Raw genomic sequence first — 18,501 nt, 5'->3', positions numbered from 1 at the left:
TCCTGGCAGATTAGCCTATCACAGCATCCCATTGACCCCTCCACTCTATGCGCCGCCCACGCAAATGGGTGAGCCAGCATTAAAGAAGACCAATCTCTCCCTCTCCATTTTTTTGTTCTACGTCTACATGCACACTTTCTTACTCACTCTCCTTAATCATATCCTGACTCTTTTACTTCCTCACCCTTCCCTTTTTCTCTTTCTCTCCACCCCTCCTCCTCCTCCTCCTCCTCCTCTTTTCTCTCTCTCAACGGCTGACCTGTTATCAGCGCTCTGGAGATTTAACGGCCAAAATAAAAGCAGAGCGTGACTCAGGCGTGACGGAGGGACATTTCCCAGTGTCGCCTCTCAATCTTCATGTGATCTCACACACACACACACACACACACACACACACACACACACACACACACACACACACACACACACACACACACACACACACACACACACACACACACACACACACACACACACACACACACACACACACACACACACACACACACACACACACACACACACACACACACACACACACACACACACACACACACACACACACACACACACACACACACTTCACTTCCAAGACAAACACATTGATTTGGAATCAAGCAAATGTCCAAATAGCGTCTGTTAAAAAAAACAACACAATGAGGTGATGGCTGTGTTGGTATGAAATCACAGGAATGAGGAAACAGAATTCCAGGCCTTTCAACGGTGCTGCATACACACTAATGAGTAAAGAGTTCACTATGTGTTGCTATGGGGACCAGTGCTACTTTGACTAAAGGAGAGCAAAAGAGCGAGACACACGGAAAGACACAGGGAGCAAAGGGAAAAAAAAGAAAACAGCAGGGAAAAGGAAGGGGAAGTTGGTGAGGATCCAAGAAACACAGGACAAAGGTTCGGACATATTTGTTTACCAAAATGTATTATTTACTAAAAGCTGACCAATTAAGATGGATATATTTCATTACGTATATTATTATGTCTGAGGTGTACTGTATTAATAATGAAAAAGCACTCTGATTGGATTACAATATTTGAAGTGTTTTTCTTATTACGTTGCTATGATTATTAGCATATTGGTTTGTGGTATCATTTCATTCAGGTTAAAACAGAAATCATTTGGAATTTTTGGTGGCATGAAATTTGTCAAATGAATCATTATAAATATCACATTTCTAGCATAGAAAAAGTAATAGGCTTTTTATTTTACTTAAAAGGAATATAATGTCAGGCATAGAAGGGAGAGGAGGTGAAACAATCGTCCGGCCACCTAGGGGTCACGACCTGCCTTCGACCCCATCAGATGTGCACTGGTCAAGGTGGGGGGTGGGGATTGGGGGGGGTCGGTAAAACAAGGCATCATTAGGGCTGAGTGATGAGGACGACTGCAGGGTAGAGCTCCGCTGCCGGACCAACACTGCATTTATAAATGCCAGAAGGCCTTCACAATGCTGTCAACAGCACCACTGCAACAACTGTGTGTGTGTGTGTGTGTGTGTGTGTGTGTGTGTGTGTGTGTGTGTGTGTGTGTGTGTGTGTGTGTGTGTGTGTGTGTGTGTGTGTGTGTGTGTGTGTGTGTGTGTGTGTGTGTGTGTGTGGTTAGAGGAGGGGGGTTAAACCACCACTGGCATGAGTCCCCCCCTCCCCCTGTTAACAAGCTGCCTCTGTGACCCACAGGATATTGCTATACACATGTAGACAACAAACACATTGAGAACACACAGCGCCACTGGAAAAGCATTCCCACCGCTTAAGTCCATCTCCGCGAATACTGTAGCCACTGTGGCCATTTTGTTTTTGTTTAGTCTCCTTTTTTTCGCCCCCAAAAGTTTGGTTTGAGCGGTTTGATTTTCTCTTTTAATCACAGCTAGAGCAAAGGAAGAAAGAGGAAATGAAGGGAGTGATATGACAAGTGGGGCAGTGTATGTGTGTGTAAGAAGGCGGCAGTGTTGGGACTCCAAGGTCAGCCCCGATAAACACCGCATTCACGAGAGGAAGGAGGAGAACCCGAAACCTCCCGTTTTGTCCCCGATTCCACCAATCATGGCCGAGAATTCGCCGCAATTAATCACCGGGATTGTTACACCATGGTAAAACCAAAAACAATCTCCATGATCACACGCACAAACAAAATTTCAAATTGCTATCATCCATCTCACCTGCCCCCCTGTTAAATGCGCGGGAAAGGGGAGGGGAGGGGCAGTGTGTGAGCCATTCACCGGCCTCCTTCTCTCAAAAGACCTGGCCAGTGAGATGATGGTGAAAAATTAACGGAAAGCAGCCACACAAGTAAAGGTGCCGGGGCGAGGGGATCAATGTGCGGCAATCCAGGCGGGAGCAGCTATGTAAAACACTTGCCTTAAACCAGCCGCATCCGGTTAATATTTAATCCCTCCATCCATCTCCACAAAGAGCGTTTCCCTTTTAGCTTTATCTGCCGTTTACTTTGATTACACACAACCGTTTGGGTTGGGGCGGTGGGGGTGAAAAGCAGGGAACGATAAGAAAGCATGGTGGGGTGATTTGCATGAGGATGGAAAATATTCTCAGGTTTGATAATCGCTCGGAGCAGTGTAGTGCCGGTGTGAGACAGAAGAGAGGCCTGAAGTAAGAATTAAATGGAGAAAAAGGGATAGAAGTAAAAAAAAAAAAAAAAGGTGATGCAGAATGAAGGTCTGACAAACAATCTGAATTTCACTCCGAGGGGTTGCCTTATTTAAAACAAGAGATATGCAAATAAAGCCAGAGAAGCAAAATAACACTGATATTATCTTCCTCGCCTTTTTTCCGTGGCAAATGATTCCTAGGGAGGAAATCCAAAACTGTAACTCCCAAGTGAACATGCAAATCCATCTGTGTATTCCTGGGGAGCCTTCTGCGCTCGCTCTCATGTTGCTTATTTTCGCGTTGCTGTTTTCGCTTCCTCCTTCCTACCGATTGAAGCTTCTCATGTTTATTCTGCGCCGGCACTGAAAACTGCATTTATTACAGAAAAACTAAGTAATAACTACACAGTGTCAACAGCGTGGCGTACGACCGTAGAGTAACTTTAACATTCATTGAACATGTGTGCATGTAAGGGTAAATGATATGGTGTATAATTAGAAGGAAAAGGTATGTGACGGTAACATTTCTTTACGACACACACACACCACACACACACACCTGTTAACACTTTGACCAATTCCATGGTCTCACACACACAATGCTTTCTATTTAAATTAAAGGGATATTAAAGTGCATGCCACTGTGCTGATTTAAATCCTTAAACATTGGGAGAATGGAGAACACACACGCTTGCATTTGTTATCCCGTTCCGAACCCACAATGTGTTTGTCAGCCAGCAGCCGGTTTACTGGAAGGGAGCCTTCAGGATGGGCAACGGCAACTGTTCATTTTCTCACTCATTGACCCCAACTCCCCACTTTACAATGAGCAAATAAATGCGGCGTTGTGTTAGCCAAGCAGCAAAGGATCAAGGCAACCAGAATCTCTAGATTACTCTGCAGCCACTGCTTTAGAAAAAGGTCAACACACCAGATGCACCGACACACACAGATGCAATGAAGGGGCTTTTCAACCTGTAGAATGGAGTTAAATAGCATACTGCAGCCTTTAGAAGTGAGGGTTATTTTAAAAAGGTGGATCTAATGGAAAGGTCTCATACGGAATGTAAATCGTAATTTCTTGACGCACGCATTGATACACATTTCTGTACATTTCTAGTTAGCTGATTGGCAAGTAAGATTAAAACAATAGATCAGAGTTTGAACCTCTACAAATTGACTTAACTGGACTTCTCCCCCACCCCGTCTGTCCACCCCACCACCTACAGACACCATGACCATTAATATGCCGGGCTCTTGATCAGCTTCTATCGCTGAACGCCGTTCAAAGGGGGTAAAAAGCCTCTGACAACACTGACAAGGGTAAAGTGTTATTTCACTTGCATGCCGACAGCTGGACATAAGGGTGGGAGGGTTGGATAGGACGTGCGTGTGAGTGGGTGGGGGTACGGGTTTAGAGGGGGGGGGGGGGCATACGGCCAGCCGGGCAGTAATTCTTAATTGACACCTGTCAGGATAATGGCAGCAGCCACAGCTGTTGCGAGAGAATTTGTCCATCGTCCCGTTCATCCGTCAGCTCTAATACCCGTCCTAAAAGCTGCCCCCCCCCCCCCCAACGCCCAGCTTCCTCCAACACCATCCCACCACCTTGCCATCCATCCGCCCACATAGACCCCCGACCACTGACACCATCGTCTTTGAAGCGGCTGTTGGACTAAACATGGGGGCCCGCTGCCATTATTGAACATCCTCTCTTCCATGACAAATGTAACCATTTCATTATCGCTGCACGCGTTCAAACCAAGTATTTGCCAAAAAAAAAGCAGCTCCAAAAAATAAATCAGGGATTCACACTTTAAGTCTATACCTCCTTCCTTTATTTGCTTCTTTAACAGCTTTTCATTTCCCTGAAGATCTCCACCCAACTTTGTCTGATGAGGTACAACTGACAAGAGAAAGAAAGGCGAACTGTTTAAAAATGAAAATCATCTGCTTTTTTTTTTATTCACCCTTTCCTCTCCTTACTCTTCTTTCTCTTTGCTTAATAATAAGTATTTATCCAAAATAACAGAGGGGGATGTGAGAAGAGAAACGTGCCGGAGTGAGAAATGAAGGGAGAGGGAGTGCCGGGATATGAGAGGAGAGATGAGATGTACGTGAAAGAGTCAGAGCGAGGGAGAGGTAGAGAGGAAAAAAGAGACGGAAGGGAGGGGGGAGTGTTCAGGGGTTGGGTGTCCCTGGATGGGGCTTTTGCTCTTCTGTAGTGGGCCCATCTCGTTTGTCTTGTTTGTTTGTTGGCATCAAAGAGCTGCCTCTCACTCCCCCTGCTAACTGATATAATGAGTGGGTAAGCTACATGTTCTTTTCCTGCGCTGAGGAATTCAAATACTTATTAGACAAAATATTCTGTAATTGCTCATCTTTTATTGATACAAGTAACATGTTACATTTGGATCTAGCAGACTCTCCCATAGCCTCTCGAGGAGGCACGGCACTGATCAAGAGAGCAAATGTACCCTCGGAAAATGTATTACTTTACTTAAGAAAATTTGAGATGTCAATGTTTCTGCTTTAAATCTTGCACGACTACTTCTCTTGAACGCTTCCCCTCTTATCTCCCTTGTGTCTCAGATTATGTTCGGCAGAAGAAGAAAAAAATACACCCAACAACATATGAACAATTTTTCATTAATGAGCTCTAAAGCCTTACATCCCCTAATGTGGAGCCTTAACAAAATGTAATTACTCAGCACAACACAAATATTACATAGTAATTAAGCACACTTAACAGCGGGCTGATAACAGCTACACCATGCCGTTTGTCAAAGCTTTGAGTCCAATCTGGATTTCACGAAAGTTAAAAAATCCAGTTTGTCATGCTGCTGCAACACTGAAAAATGAGAACAAATATTCTTTATTTGGGGGAAATTGTTTTCTATGGCAGTCAGGAGTAAGACTGCTCGTCACCCAGAGGGCTGCTTTCTATCTGTTTCAGACTTGATTTTCTCAGACTTGGGATTTTTTTTGGGATCCCATGACTGCTGCTCTTTTTATGTGCTGCAAGGCAGGCAACAAAGCACATCTGGCTGCTTTAATGATATGATTTCCCATCATACTAAGCCACCTCCATTATGACCTCCCACAGAGACATGCTGGCTGCACTTAAGCATTAGGTGTAGGTGCGTGTGTGTCAGTCTGACTGTCTGTGTTTACGGTTGACGGTGTGTGTACATTACGCGCGTGTGTGTGTGTGTGTGTGTGTGTGTGTGTGTGTGTGTGTGTGTGTGTGTGTGTGTGTGTGCAGCGAGGGCAACACACTGCTGGTGATGGTAGCAGCGTACCCTGAGGGCAGCTTTCTGTTCAGAATCCCCCGGAAAGAATCAGAAAGAAAGACAGAGAAAGAGACAAGGAGGGGTGTTGTTGCTATGGTGTGAAATATATCCTTATCTATGTGAAGACAAAAACACATGCGGCTTGCTAATACCTTCCATTTGATTATATTACTTATTCACTGATGATCAATACTAAATAAAACCTTTCATGCTGGTCTTGAAGCTGTAAAACGTTTGTGCAAAAGGATTGCAATTGCAGGGATAATAGCTAATGCATGTAGCTAAGAAACTAACACACACACACACACACACACACACACACACACACACACACACACACACACACACACACACACACACACACACACACACACACACACACACACACACACACACACACACACACACACACACGCACACACAAACACACACACACACACACACACACACACACACACACACACACACACACACACACACACAGGGGCACTTGTGGTGACTCGAGGAATTAGAAGAGCGAGCTGAGCATGTTTGACCTTTGACTGCCTGAAATCCCTGATGTAAATGTAACTAATAGTTTGGGAGGGTGGTGCAGGAGCAAAAGTGGCTATCGACGAGGTCGATCGATGTCACCTGCTAACGACACCACCGCTCCAATTAGCGTAACCTCTAGCCGAGTCCAACACACACATGCGCGCTAAAGGGGAATGCCCAGGAAACATACAGCAAAACTGAAGGGGTAAAACGGGTAGTGTGGATCAATATGTGTTCCTGCACCCTCTGTATTCTCTCGCTTTGATCGGGAATAGTGGGCAGATATGACAGTCAGGAGTGAGAAATATGTGGAGCTACTGGTGGAGGTTGTGTTCGTGCTCCTGTAGGGGAACGACGGGGGGGGGTTGTCTGAAGGCCCTGCTAAAGAGGATGACTAACATGGCGTGGTTAGCGTTACACTCGTTCAAGTTATTCATTCCAGGAAAACTAACACCGGTCAGTGCTAAGCTACAAACACACACACGTTCTCTTCGTCTCTGTCTCACCCCCACTCTTCTCACACACACACACACACACACACACACACACACACACACACACACACACACACACACACACACGCACACACACACACACACACACACACACACACACACACACACACACACACACACACACACACACACACACACACACACACACACACCGACTTCTAACATAAAGTTCTTATTTCTCAGAAGCTGCAGAGCCCTTAAGCTATCGGAAGTAATAAACTGGTCCAACCTTCAGGGCGAAGACACTGGTTCCTTTGCTGAAAATCTACTTTTTTTATCAAACAGATCTGGCAACATTAAGAGGGAAGAAAATACACCTCGAGGCTACACACTCCTCAGGACGTCGATGTAGACAGAAGGGTGGGGTGGTGGGGGTAAGGGGTGGGGGGGGGGAACATAAATCTCAGCATGCTGATTATTTCGAGGGGAGAATATCACATAACAGAATCGTCAAGTAAGAGCACAAAGGTCGCTGTGTAATCTTAGCCACCCCGGGCATGCAAAATCATTAATGGGCACGGTGATTCTCCAGCTTGGAAATAAACTGCAGGCCTTCAGCGAGGCGGCTACAGCCCCGAGTTGGGAGGGCGATCCTCAGCCAAAAAAGTACGAGGAGACCCTGTTATGATGTGCTGCTGATTTACTAGCAGGGCTGCAACACATTGCAAAAGTGTAATCATTCAGGGTTATTTAAAGAAATACGGTGCCTGGGATTACTTCGTAGTGCTGATACATCAAATGGTTAAAACAGGTCTGAGCTGTGTCATTAATATAAAACATACATCTTGCTACAATTCCAAACTCCTGGGGAAACTTTAAGAAAATGCGCCGCTTTTTTAAAACAGAAATGTAGCTCGGGAATTAAAAAGGAAATGACATAAAAACAAAGGGGAATTAAAAAAAAGGGAAAGGTGCTGGTTTGGCTCGCCTAATGCAAGGTTATATGAGCGGTGGAGGTGGGGGGATGTGGGTGGAGGTGGGGGGATGTGGGTGGAGGTGGCGAGGCTTACCGAGGTCATTAACTGGCATTGTCTCCTGACGTGATTAGTCAGGTAGCAAAGTCCATTTGTCACCTGCACAGGCAAATTGAGTTGGTGCTGCACTAGGGGCTATGGGGACTGTATAATATCAACTTGATTACATCAAGGCAGCTGCGGACTTGACACCTTACTGAATTTGTCAGCATTAATCGTTAGGGCCTGTCACAAATCCATCAGCTGCACAGATAATTAGGGCTCTCTCTAATGAAGCCAACGGGAAGCAACCTTACCCTCAACCCCCCCTACACACACCATATACCCACACACACACACACACACACACACACACACACACACACACACACACACACACACACACACACACACACACACACACACACCACACACACACACACACACACACACACACACACACACACACACACACACACACACACACACACACACACACACGCACGCACACACACACACACACACACACACACACACACACACACACACACACACTCTCTCTCCCTTATAATTAACCATCGTACTCCGCAGAAGTAAGAGCGCCTATCTTATCTCCTCTTCCTCCTCCTTACTCGTCTTCTTCCTCCTCTAAGACTACCTAAGCCTGCCTGGGATGAAAGACGGTGTCACTCAGTTATGTCTTTTTTATTGTTCCTGTCTTACTTCCTGCCCAACAGTAAGATTTCCCCTAAAAACAAATTTTTGTATGACATTAATAAAATTAATTATTTGTTTCTACAAGACCTTGAAACAGATATCATAATAAGCTTCCTATAATTTAGATAAATTAAATGTGTACAACTCAAATACATTCGCAATTATGACGTTCGCTAATTCTGATGTTCTACTGCGAATTTAGCCTTGACATACTACAATAAAACTTTAGTCAGAAATATTATATTCTCCCAAAAAAGGTACAAGGGGAGAATAAAAACTTGTCAAGACAAGTCGGCTATTGTTGTTTTAATTGACTGAGCTCTGATTTCCATTCAATCCCACCATGCGCAATTGCCTCTCAGAGCAGCAGCACAGAGGGGAAGCCACAGGTCAGTACCAGCTCCCAGTGTGTGTGTGTGTGTGTGTGTGTGTGTGTGTGTGTGTGTGTGTGTGTGTGTGTGTGTGTGTGTGTTATGTGTTGCTACTGGGATCGGGGAGTGCAGGGTGTTATATCTGACCGACTGTCATGTTCATGGAAGAATGGAAAACATCCCGTCTGCCAAGCTGTGATTGAGCATTACACCCCATGATGTGCATGGCACTCTGGACAGTATAATGGATCAATGATGTGTGTTTCGTGAGAGTAAAGGAGGGCTCACAGCCATGTCATGTTTGCATTGCTCCATCTACGTGCAGAGGCTAAAACAATGGACTTTTCCTGGGGGCTAATTCGCCAAAACAACAATGCACATTTTGAAAAATAAAATCTCTAAATATCAGGATTTTCTTTGAAAATAGAGGCCTCAAATCACGTGAATGGTGGTTTGCTAGAAAGGCAAGTTAGAAAGAAAGCAGTCGACAGCGAGCACTGGTTGAATGCTCTCCATCCTACACTCTCGTCTCATCCTCCTCCTCATCATCCTCACCACCACCACCACCACCAGCTCACTGCTTAAAATTATAAAACCTGCTGAGTTCAAAGTCTTCGACGACTGGCCCTCCTGTTCGACCCGCTTTGCACCTCATATTTCAAAATCTCTTTAAAATTCTGTAACTGTCTTTTGTTCACTCCAGTTGTTAATGCCTAACTTCAAAGGCTTGGCCTCATTAGCACAGAGGTAGAAACCCCTGTCACTCATTTACATTAGTTTAAAGGCTGCAGGGGGAGACGAGAGGGGGAAAAGGGGGGAGTCCAAATCCAAACCACTAGAAGTCAACCTTGTCGGTCGTCTACCAAGACCTGGTTTTATCAGTTGGTCACATTGCAAACTCCCCTCCAGCAGTGGATATTGATTTCATTACTGGGCTGATTCTTACAGTGAATGTGGGCTGCATTTGGATTGGAACAACGTTTATCTCTATGAAGAAGAAGAAAGCACATGAAAAACAAGTGTTTGGGTTGATTTTTCCTGTGATCTAGTGAACACACACACCACCCTTTCATCTGCTGAAAGAGTTCCATCCCTCAAATTAAAACAAGCTGATTTAGCATCAAAATTCTCTAACTTTTTACACGTTTTAGTTTCGCTTTGAGACAACAGGAGGGGTTGCGTGTAGGAGTGTCTACACCTTACCAGAGGCATGGCTGTCTTCATGGTAGGATTTATTGATGTTTATCAGGGATGAATAGATCAAAGACTGCCACATGACAGGCGATCAATCACGCATCAAATCAACGATGGCAATCCTCTAATAAAACTGAAAGAAAGGGAAGGAAAAAAACCGGCTCTCACCAGATTTTCTCCCCCTTCTTTCCCAGTCAATTATTCATCATTACTCACTCTTGAACCTCAAAAGCTCCCTTTTATCCCCATAACATGCCATTTAGTTTATCTCATCATTCTTAAGAGAACTTTTACGGCAAAGGAGGATAACAAAATAATCTCAAAGTGGAAGATATTTGCGTAGTAAAGACACATTTTAAACACAGCTGTGGGTCAGGGGTCGAGTTGCGCGCTACGTGTTAATAACACAACACATTTAAACAGTTGTTAAATACATATCAGCATGCAACACAACTACCCGATGTGATAGGAAGGAGATAGTTTCATTTGATACTTGTAAATGAAAAGTAGTTGTGATGGGAATAAATGAGAGGCGGGGTATACCTGCTGCTCGCCGCGGATCTTGCTGCTTTCTCCTCGGCATAGTGACCGTCACTTTCCACGGTGCTTCTCATGCAGGAATTACGAGCAAATCAAGTCTGTCAGTTCTGGAAAAGCATCCCGCTTTTCGGGGGTAGAGGTTTTGATCTCGGGATTGTCTTCTTCTTCTAAAACTGCGTGCTCTTTATTGGAAATAAAAGCTGTGTTGTCTCGGACTTTAAGCACAACATACGAAGGGGTTCGGCCAGCTCCTGACACCTTCATGTCCATCAAAGATCATCTTCCTTCATGTTTCTCATGGCAAGAAAAAATAAAAAGCAGCCGCAGTAGTGAGAACCCTAAAACACCACGTTTTCAGCTCCTGGAAAAAGGACCAGTGCTGTTTGGAAGGGGGACGAGACTTTGCTGCGCCTTTTTACGCAACTAAAAAATAAATAAAGTCTGGCGGTCTCAAAACAAATAAGTCCCGTGTGAGCGCAGCGCACAGCTCTGATAAGTGAAGTATCCTTGTGTGTCCTTCTTATCGAGCCAGAGACCTGCAAGACAGAAAGGGGGAGAGGAGAACACAGACAGACAGGCATTAGATGGGTTAATGTCAGTCCCGTCACCACCACGCCACCTCAGCCCGGATCCAGCCTCCCCAAGTCCGGCGGACACTTTTTCCTCCCTCCCCTCATTCCCCCTTTCTCTCCCATTGAAACAAAAATAAATGGCACGATGTGGATTTCTCTCTTACTTACCGTCTTTTTTCAAGAGTAGTGGAAATGATTCCCAGCGTTCATCTCATCGCATCTTGGAAGAGGTTTTTTTTGGTGGGCTGATGCGGTGGAGAGGACTTAAGAGAGAGGGGCAACACACAAGACGCATCCAAAGCTTCGCCAACAACAGATCAGGTCGACATGGACTACAATGTGTCTCTTTAAAAAAAAGCAACACATATAATAAGAGAGGGGAGGACAAACCTCCAAGGGTCTGATCCGAGGTCTTCCAAAAGAGAAAAAATGGAAACGCGGTGGATCCAGAAGCTGTCTCAGACAGTCTCAACTGATAGACAGACGCATCGAGTGGCTTTTCCTGCTACATTTTTACTCCTCCCCTCTCCACAAGCGTCACCCCTGACAGAGGAGCCTACCTGTCAATCTTTTTAATTGTCTTGTTTCCCCCCCCTCTCTCCCTCTTCCCTTTTCTTCTAAAAGCTCCGACAAAAAGGGGGAAGGATTCTCTCGGAACTTATCCACTGAAACTTATTTGAACATGTGATCGCAAACCACAACAAGTAATGCGACTGTTAACAACATACATGTCACATTTAGTGTAACAACAGCGTGGCACTGACACTGCACGAGTCCGTCTCCCACTGAGGGGGTGGGACGAGGGTTCAATGGTCCAATATGTTTTAGTAATAGTTACATGGCTTTGACAGCGAGGGGATAGCAATCTAAATGAAACGTCCAGGAACACCCTGATAATACACACGCGTTGGTTACAGGTGTAGGCTACATGTGGGAACAAACATAGAATACAATGCGTAATAAACCGCAGCGAAATTACACAACACGTTATATTTAGCAGATTTGTGGATGTTTTAAAAAGATACCCGGTAGAATTTGTTTCGTGGGAGGAAAAACATTTGAGGATATGTTACGAGGATTGATTTGTTTCACCTTACTAGGAAGTGAGTGTTGTGTCCGGGAAGGGGAGGGACTCCGACAACAAGTCTGTGGCAGTGCTGTGCTGCTGCTGCTTCCAGGACTACACCAGAGCCACCATTTAACCCGAAATACTCCATTTATAGATTATTGTTTTTGCATCGTGACGCTAAACAGAATCGCTTCTTGTATTTCTGTTTTTACCCCGCATTTGCACCGCTTCGCCCGGCCCGGCCTGCACACAGAGCGGGGAGAACAGCCCACAGCGCTGGCTAATGGCAGCGGGGTTTATTGCTGCCGTAAAAAAAAGGAAAAATCAAGTTGTCCGTGAACTTTGTCACATTTCGGAGCCATGTCCACCCTGCTCCTCGTGAGGAACGGCAGAAGAGCGGTTTCGCTAACCGGCGTGGGTCGCAGAGGCACGGACGCACTTTCAGGAGTTCACCCGGTGGCGCGGCGCTCCATCATAGATCTGTCCTACGCCGCACACTTCATGGATTTTCAAGGATCCTCCATACCGAGCAGCATGAAAAAGCTGGTCGTAAACAAGCTAAGTCCTAATTTTAGAGAGGCCGTTTCTACGCAAACCGTCGCGATCCCGACACCCGGGGACGCGGAGTTGCTCGTCAGAAATCGGTAAGTTGTTGTTTTTTTAGGGGGCAGATTTTCCCTCTCCCTGCGCGTTCAGAATAGCAATAAGTGACCCAAAGCGAGTCTATTAGTGGATCATTTCGTCACGCCAATATATCACATGGATTTTATTGAGAAGTTGTATAAAGCTTACCTTGATTTACTCATGTCCGGCACCTGCGAGCATCATCATCATCATCACAAGATGGCAAAATACGTGAGGAATAAGCAGTGTACTGTAATTCCAAGTTCCGCCCTCTCTGCATTTGTCTATCAATCCATCTCGGCATCTCTCCCTCCCTCCCTCCCTCTCCCTCCCTCTCTCTCTCTGTCCTCCTGTCTCTCTACGTCACCAAACTGCAAACAGAAAGTCACGGAGGGGGGGTTCAGACTGGCATCAGGAGATGGAGATGATGGAGAAGGGGATGCAGTGTTACATGGTGCGGGAATTGCAGCATAATTTCTCTCATTCGCAGCTGCAGCGGTGTACTCACCGTTAGGGGAGAGTAAAGCCACCTGGAGTCAGGATCAATGCCTCTTTCAGACACACTAACACACTGAATGATCATCGTATAAATTGGTATAGTATTAAAGTACGCTTAAGGTGGAAAAAACCTTGAATTAATTTAAAAGGCAGGATTTCTGATTCCAGCTGGAGGTAATATTCCAACCTAATTTTGATGTACTACTACTGTATGTATGCCTGATCTGATTTTGAATGTTATTCAAGCCTTACATAAATGTACCTCAGGGTTTATTATGGTATTCACTGTCAATACAATTTACAATTCCTATCAGATTTTGTGTAAAACATAGCACATTAGTGTCTTATTTACTCACAAGACAGATATTAGTAAAGACTTTTGACCGTTAGGTTTTCTGTATGTGTATGTGAAGACAGAAATGGGATCAGTTAAGAGATTTTTATTAAAATAAAATGTTCTGTAATTGGATTAGTGCTAATTCAAAACTACTTATTTCATAGCGCACAGCATCAGTGCATCCTAATTAAAAATTGCAAAGAGAAGTGTTAAGCGACACATTTCAGAGTGAGAAAAATAAAAAGATCATGACTGCAGTTAAGAGGCATATATATATTTATTAGGACGAAATTAAAACAATATACTTGATTTTAAAATGTTACAGATAATATAATTGAAGCAGGTCTTTTCAACATACTGTAATTTCTCAAGTCTCTATTTTCGAGTTCTCCGTACCTCTGTGCATGCTTTTTAAGTACAACTTGTATAGTCAAAGATATGTATATAACACATACTCTGCGTATAAGACAGAGGTAGCATCAAACTGCATGATGTGCTTTTATGATGTTATTCAAAGTGGACTGTCATATGTCAAATTCTACATTCTATATTAATTATTTTTGATAAGACTGCAGTCAAAATTATACATTTACATCAATTGAGTTGTCGGTTTTGCTATGAATAAAACCTATAGGCCTTGAAATCATACATTTTCTTTAGTTTCTTTTCAAAATGTGCATCAATAACAGCTAAACTGTTATTAAAATGTTACTGTAATAAGTCTTGGGGTGTTTAAGTTACCTTTACATAATATCATTTGCCATGTTGTTGCTCTTAGACTTAAAGGTGTGTGTGAACAGACTGTATCGCCACAAATATCAGCTGTTTTAATCTCTTACCATTTCAAATTCTGTATACCTTTTGATGCGAACATAATATTTCCCTGTGAAGAATCTAATTGTATAGATGTAAACTAGTCAAATCAAGGTGTTTTGTTATATCCCTGTGACCCGTCTTTAAAACCACAGAAGCATTATCTAAAGCTCAAAGTACACGTGTGACATGCACAGTAATGAGGCACAGCATGCGTCCCGCTCTAAAGGACATACATGATTTATTTATACCTTACTACTTTCTCACATATTTGTTCCTAACACGTAAGATGAGTATGGCCGTCTTTGTGTCGAGAAGCAAGAAGCAACTATCTAAGATTTTTAAAAGTGTAGTTTTGTTGTGGGTGTCTCTGAAGACAATGAATCATGACATCATGCAATGTGTTTTGTGATACAAGCCTCTCCCTGTCAGTGTAGGACCGTGCTCTTCCAGAGGAAAGGGAATCATTGCCAAAACAAACCAGAGTGTGTCTGCCCCGTGCAGACATGTCTGGAGAAGGAAGCTGAAATCTTGACCTTCAGACAGAATTCTGGGAATATGCACTAATGACCACCGAAAGCTTTTGTTTTGTGAATGTATGTATTTCGTTCACAACTGTATTTGTTTTATTTCTCTCACATTTCATAATAATGCTTTTTGTCTCTGTTTCTCAGTTTTGCTGGAGTGAACGCCTCTGATATTAATTACACAGCAGGCCGTTATGACCCCTCGGTGAAGCCCCCCTTCGATGCCGGTTTCGAGGGTATTGGTGAGGTTGTTGGCCTCGGCCTTAGCGCCAGCTCCAGTTACACCGTCGGGGACACCGTGGCCTACTTCGGCAGCGGTGCCTTTGCAGAGTACACGGTGGTGCCAGCCAAGGAGAGTGTTCCCGTCCCTGCGGTGAAGCCAGAGTTCCTCACCCTGCTGGTTAGCGGTGCCACGGCCTACATCGCCCTGAAACGCCTGGGCGACCTTACCAAAGGTGAGACGGTTCTAGTCACGGCGGCTGCAGGAGGAACTGGGCAGTTCGCCGTGCAGTTTGCCAAACAGGCCGGTTGCCATGTGATCGGGACGTGTTCAACCAACGAGAAAGCCGGCTTCCTGAAGTCCATCGGCTGCGACCGTCCGATCAACTACACCCAAGAAGACCTGGCGAAGACGCTGAGGAAAGAGTACCCACAAGGCGTAGACGTGGTGTACGAGTCCGTTGGAGGAAGCGTCTTAGAACTGGCAGTGAACAGTTTGGCCACCAAGGGCCGGCTCATAGTGATCGGCTTCATCTCGGGGTACCAGACGGCATCAGGGATCCCACACTTCAAAGGGGGAACGCTTCCAGTCAAGCTGCTCCAGAAGTCGGCCAGCATTCGGGGTTTCTTCCTGCCCCACTTCCTCAGCGACTACAAAGAGGCACTGGGTAGCATGATGAAGATGATTGCCAAGGGGAAGCTAGTGTGTGAGGTGGATTGTGGGGATATGTCGGAGGAAGGGAGGTTCGTTGGGTTGGAGTCGGTGTTCCGAGCCGTGGACTACATGTATGCGGGGAAAAACTTGGGCAAGGTTGTGGTGGAAGTGGTACCACCCCCTGTTAGCAATAGCAAGCTGTGATTAAAACTAATCGTTTATGCACTAAAGAATCATACTTGAAGCAAATGATTGTTGGGTGGGAAAATATAGGGCTTTAATTGTGTTGAAAAGAGAATATTGACTTTATTTCTGTTACATGATTGACACTTTAATCTACAAAATGCTTTCACACAAAAAATAGCAACTTTATTTTCTGCTATCATTGTGTTGAAAGATTTGTTTGCAGTATTTGAATCTGTTTACAGTATTAAACAAAATATTAACTGATAACTGTCTGATGATCATATTGTACAATTATCCTGATAAAAAAAGAAATCTGAAACTAGCCTCATTTTTTACAGCGTTTCTCAATCTTGTGTGCCCACCTTCTGGTACAAGCCCACCTTTGAAATTAATTTAGACCAGCTGCCATAATGTGCTCTCTTTTTCGCACTCAGGCACTTTATCTACCATAAATGTTTTATGATAGACTTCATTGTTTTTCTAATAGGGGCTTACAATGGTATGCACTTGTCAAAAGTGAGTGCTGATCCAGGTGTGCTTGGTATTTCATCGACTGTTGGTGGCTGACAGAAACGGCATTCGCACAATCAATCTTTTCATTCACATGCCCCGAAGCTGCACATAATATAACAAAAATTAGTCCAGATAAACCAGGAGTTGGACTTGAAAATGCCATTACTTTTCCCACTGCGAGTAAAAAATAACACATAGTGAATGTATTGTGGAATGCCCTTTGACATAGTTTTCCATTTTTTGTATTTTGTTTTGGAAACAAGAAACAAAGCAACACAACAGATGTTAGTAAGTTTAGTCACATGGCAGATCATTCCTACATGAACTCAAAGACTTTCACTCATTGTGAAAAGATAAAACTTAGATAAGTGTTTTGCAACTTTAAGAGTACAATAGGTGTCCAAGGTTCCTCAAAAAGCAAGAATAGTACATGTTAAAGCAGGCCGTGCTGTATTTGGTGTAAAGCAAACACCTGTTCCTACCTGGCAGGGAGGGCTGTAGTGTCCATGCACTGTGAACATGTTATTTCCTCATCCAGGTGGCCACTCAAAATATAACCCAGTGTGAAATGCGTTACAGGTGTGACCCCAGCATGCAAAGCTGCTCCTTCACGGGACGGAGCAGGAAATCAGAGACACACCAGGCCAAGGCAGATTTACATTCGTAGTGTAGGAATCCAGAAAAACACGGATAGTCTTTGAAAAAGACACCAGTCACTTTTGGATTTACGTGAGTCCCGATGTTTTGCTGACTTTACAATACATTGTTTTATTTTTTATTAAGTGTAGATGTAAAATAAATATTTAAGTAACACTTTTGAAATTATGACTTTAACACATACAAGAAAATAATTATTGTGAGAAAGAACCTATAGACATTATCTTTCTCTCCTATTATTATATTTGATTTCCTTTTCCTTTCAAATCTTTCAAGCCTCCTTATGTTCACTAAATGTCTTGTTAGAAAGTATGTTTTATTTGATCTAATACTGTTATTGTCTATCATTACACTATGGAGGATTATTAGGAAAGGGCAGAGGAGAAGAAAAAAAGGGAGGGTGAAGAATATTTGTAATTTATTTGCAATTCTAGACATTGGGACGAAATTCAGAGAATAAACAATAGACAATAATAAACCTGGAAGATTTTAGATTGTTTTGCATTTTAAGAATACAGTTGAAGTTTATGTGGCGGGAATTAGAAAAGTGAACATTCTTTTGATTTTATATATCTTTTTGTATTTTATCAATAAAGTAAAAATGTCAAGAATAAACTTGAAAAAGTGAGATGATGTTTGAACATTTGAAAATGAAGCGAACTGCTGGCTTTAGTGCATATACTGAAATGTCCACCTGATTCTAAACATTTCGACTTTAGTCTAGAATACAAAAATGTCCTCCTCCAATTTGTCCCTCAGGCCCTGATACACTGGGGTTTTAAATTCTCCAAGAGGTCACGTCTTTATTTAAATTAGGCTTTCTTTGTCTTTACTGAAGGCTACATCATGCACACACCCACACACCTTTAGCTTGAATTAAATAATAGTATTACATAAAGAAGAGATTAAACTAACACTGTGAAATGCATTAGGTCCATATCAAGAGCAACTAATTGTTAAATTATTGCCGTCACCTCTGCAGCACCGCTGTTTGGTCAGGCGTTATGATGCGAAAGCAAGCTGGTACACGCAAGGTGAGAGAGGTGACGATGCACATGTGTGTTTAGATGAAGTTGCTGGAGCGCCGTGTGCA

At 43.7% G+C, this 18,501-nt stretch overlaps 2 protein-coding genes across 3 annotated transcripts in view; one reads left to right on the top strand and one right to left on the bottom strand.

Annotated features, from left to right (window-relative positions):
• Window positions 1-13,451, bottom strand: part of LOC117460448 (teashirt homolog 1-like) — a 36,487-nt gene extending 23,036 nt beyond the window's left edge. The window contains exons 1-2 of one of the 2 annotated variants that reach the window (XM_034101854.2): window positions 13,172-13,451; window positions 10,742-11,274 (exon numbers count right to left, since the gene is read on the bottom strand). In XM_034101854.2, the coding sequence (XP_033957745.1) occupies window positions 10,742-10,781 (40 nt within the window). In that variant the 5' untranslated portion in view covers window positions 10,782-11,274; window positions 13,172-13,451. Of the gene's footprint in view, window positions 1-10,741; window positions 11,275-11,478; window positions 12,305-13,171 lie in introns of those variants that run through there. The other variant, XM_034101853.2, reaches the window with a different exon arrangement.
• LOC117460449 (prostaglandin reductase 3-like) lies at window positions 12,451-16,555 on the top strand. Its single transcript, XM_034101855.2, has 2 exons — window positions 12,451-13,023; window positions 15,326-16,555. The coding sequence occupies exons 1-2, from the start codon at window positions 12,740-12,742 to the stop codon at window positions 16,254-16,256; spliced, it is 1,215 nt and encodes a 404-aa protein (XP_033957746.1). The 5' UTR covers window positions 12,451-12,739; the 3' UTR covers window positions 16,257-16,555.
• Window positions 16,556-18,501: the final 1,946 nt, after the last annotated feature.

Source organism: Pseudochaenichthys georgianus, chromosome 16 (assembly GCF_902827115.2).
Source record: "Pseudochaenichthys georgianus chromosome 16, fPseGeo1.2, whole genome shotgun sequence".
NCBI lineage: Eukaryota > Metazoa > Chordata > Actinopteri > Perciformes > Channichthyidae > Pseudochaenichthys > Pseudochaenichthys georgianus.
Note: the sequence above shows the minus strand (reverse complement) of the source record. Positions and strands in the feature narration are given on the sequence as shown.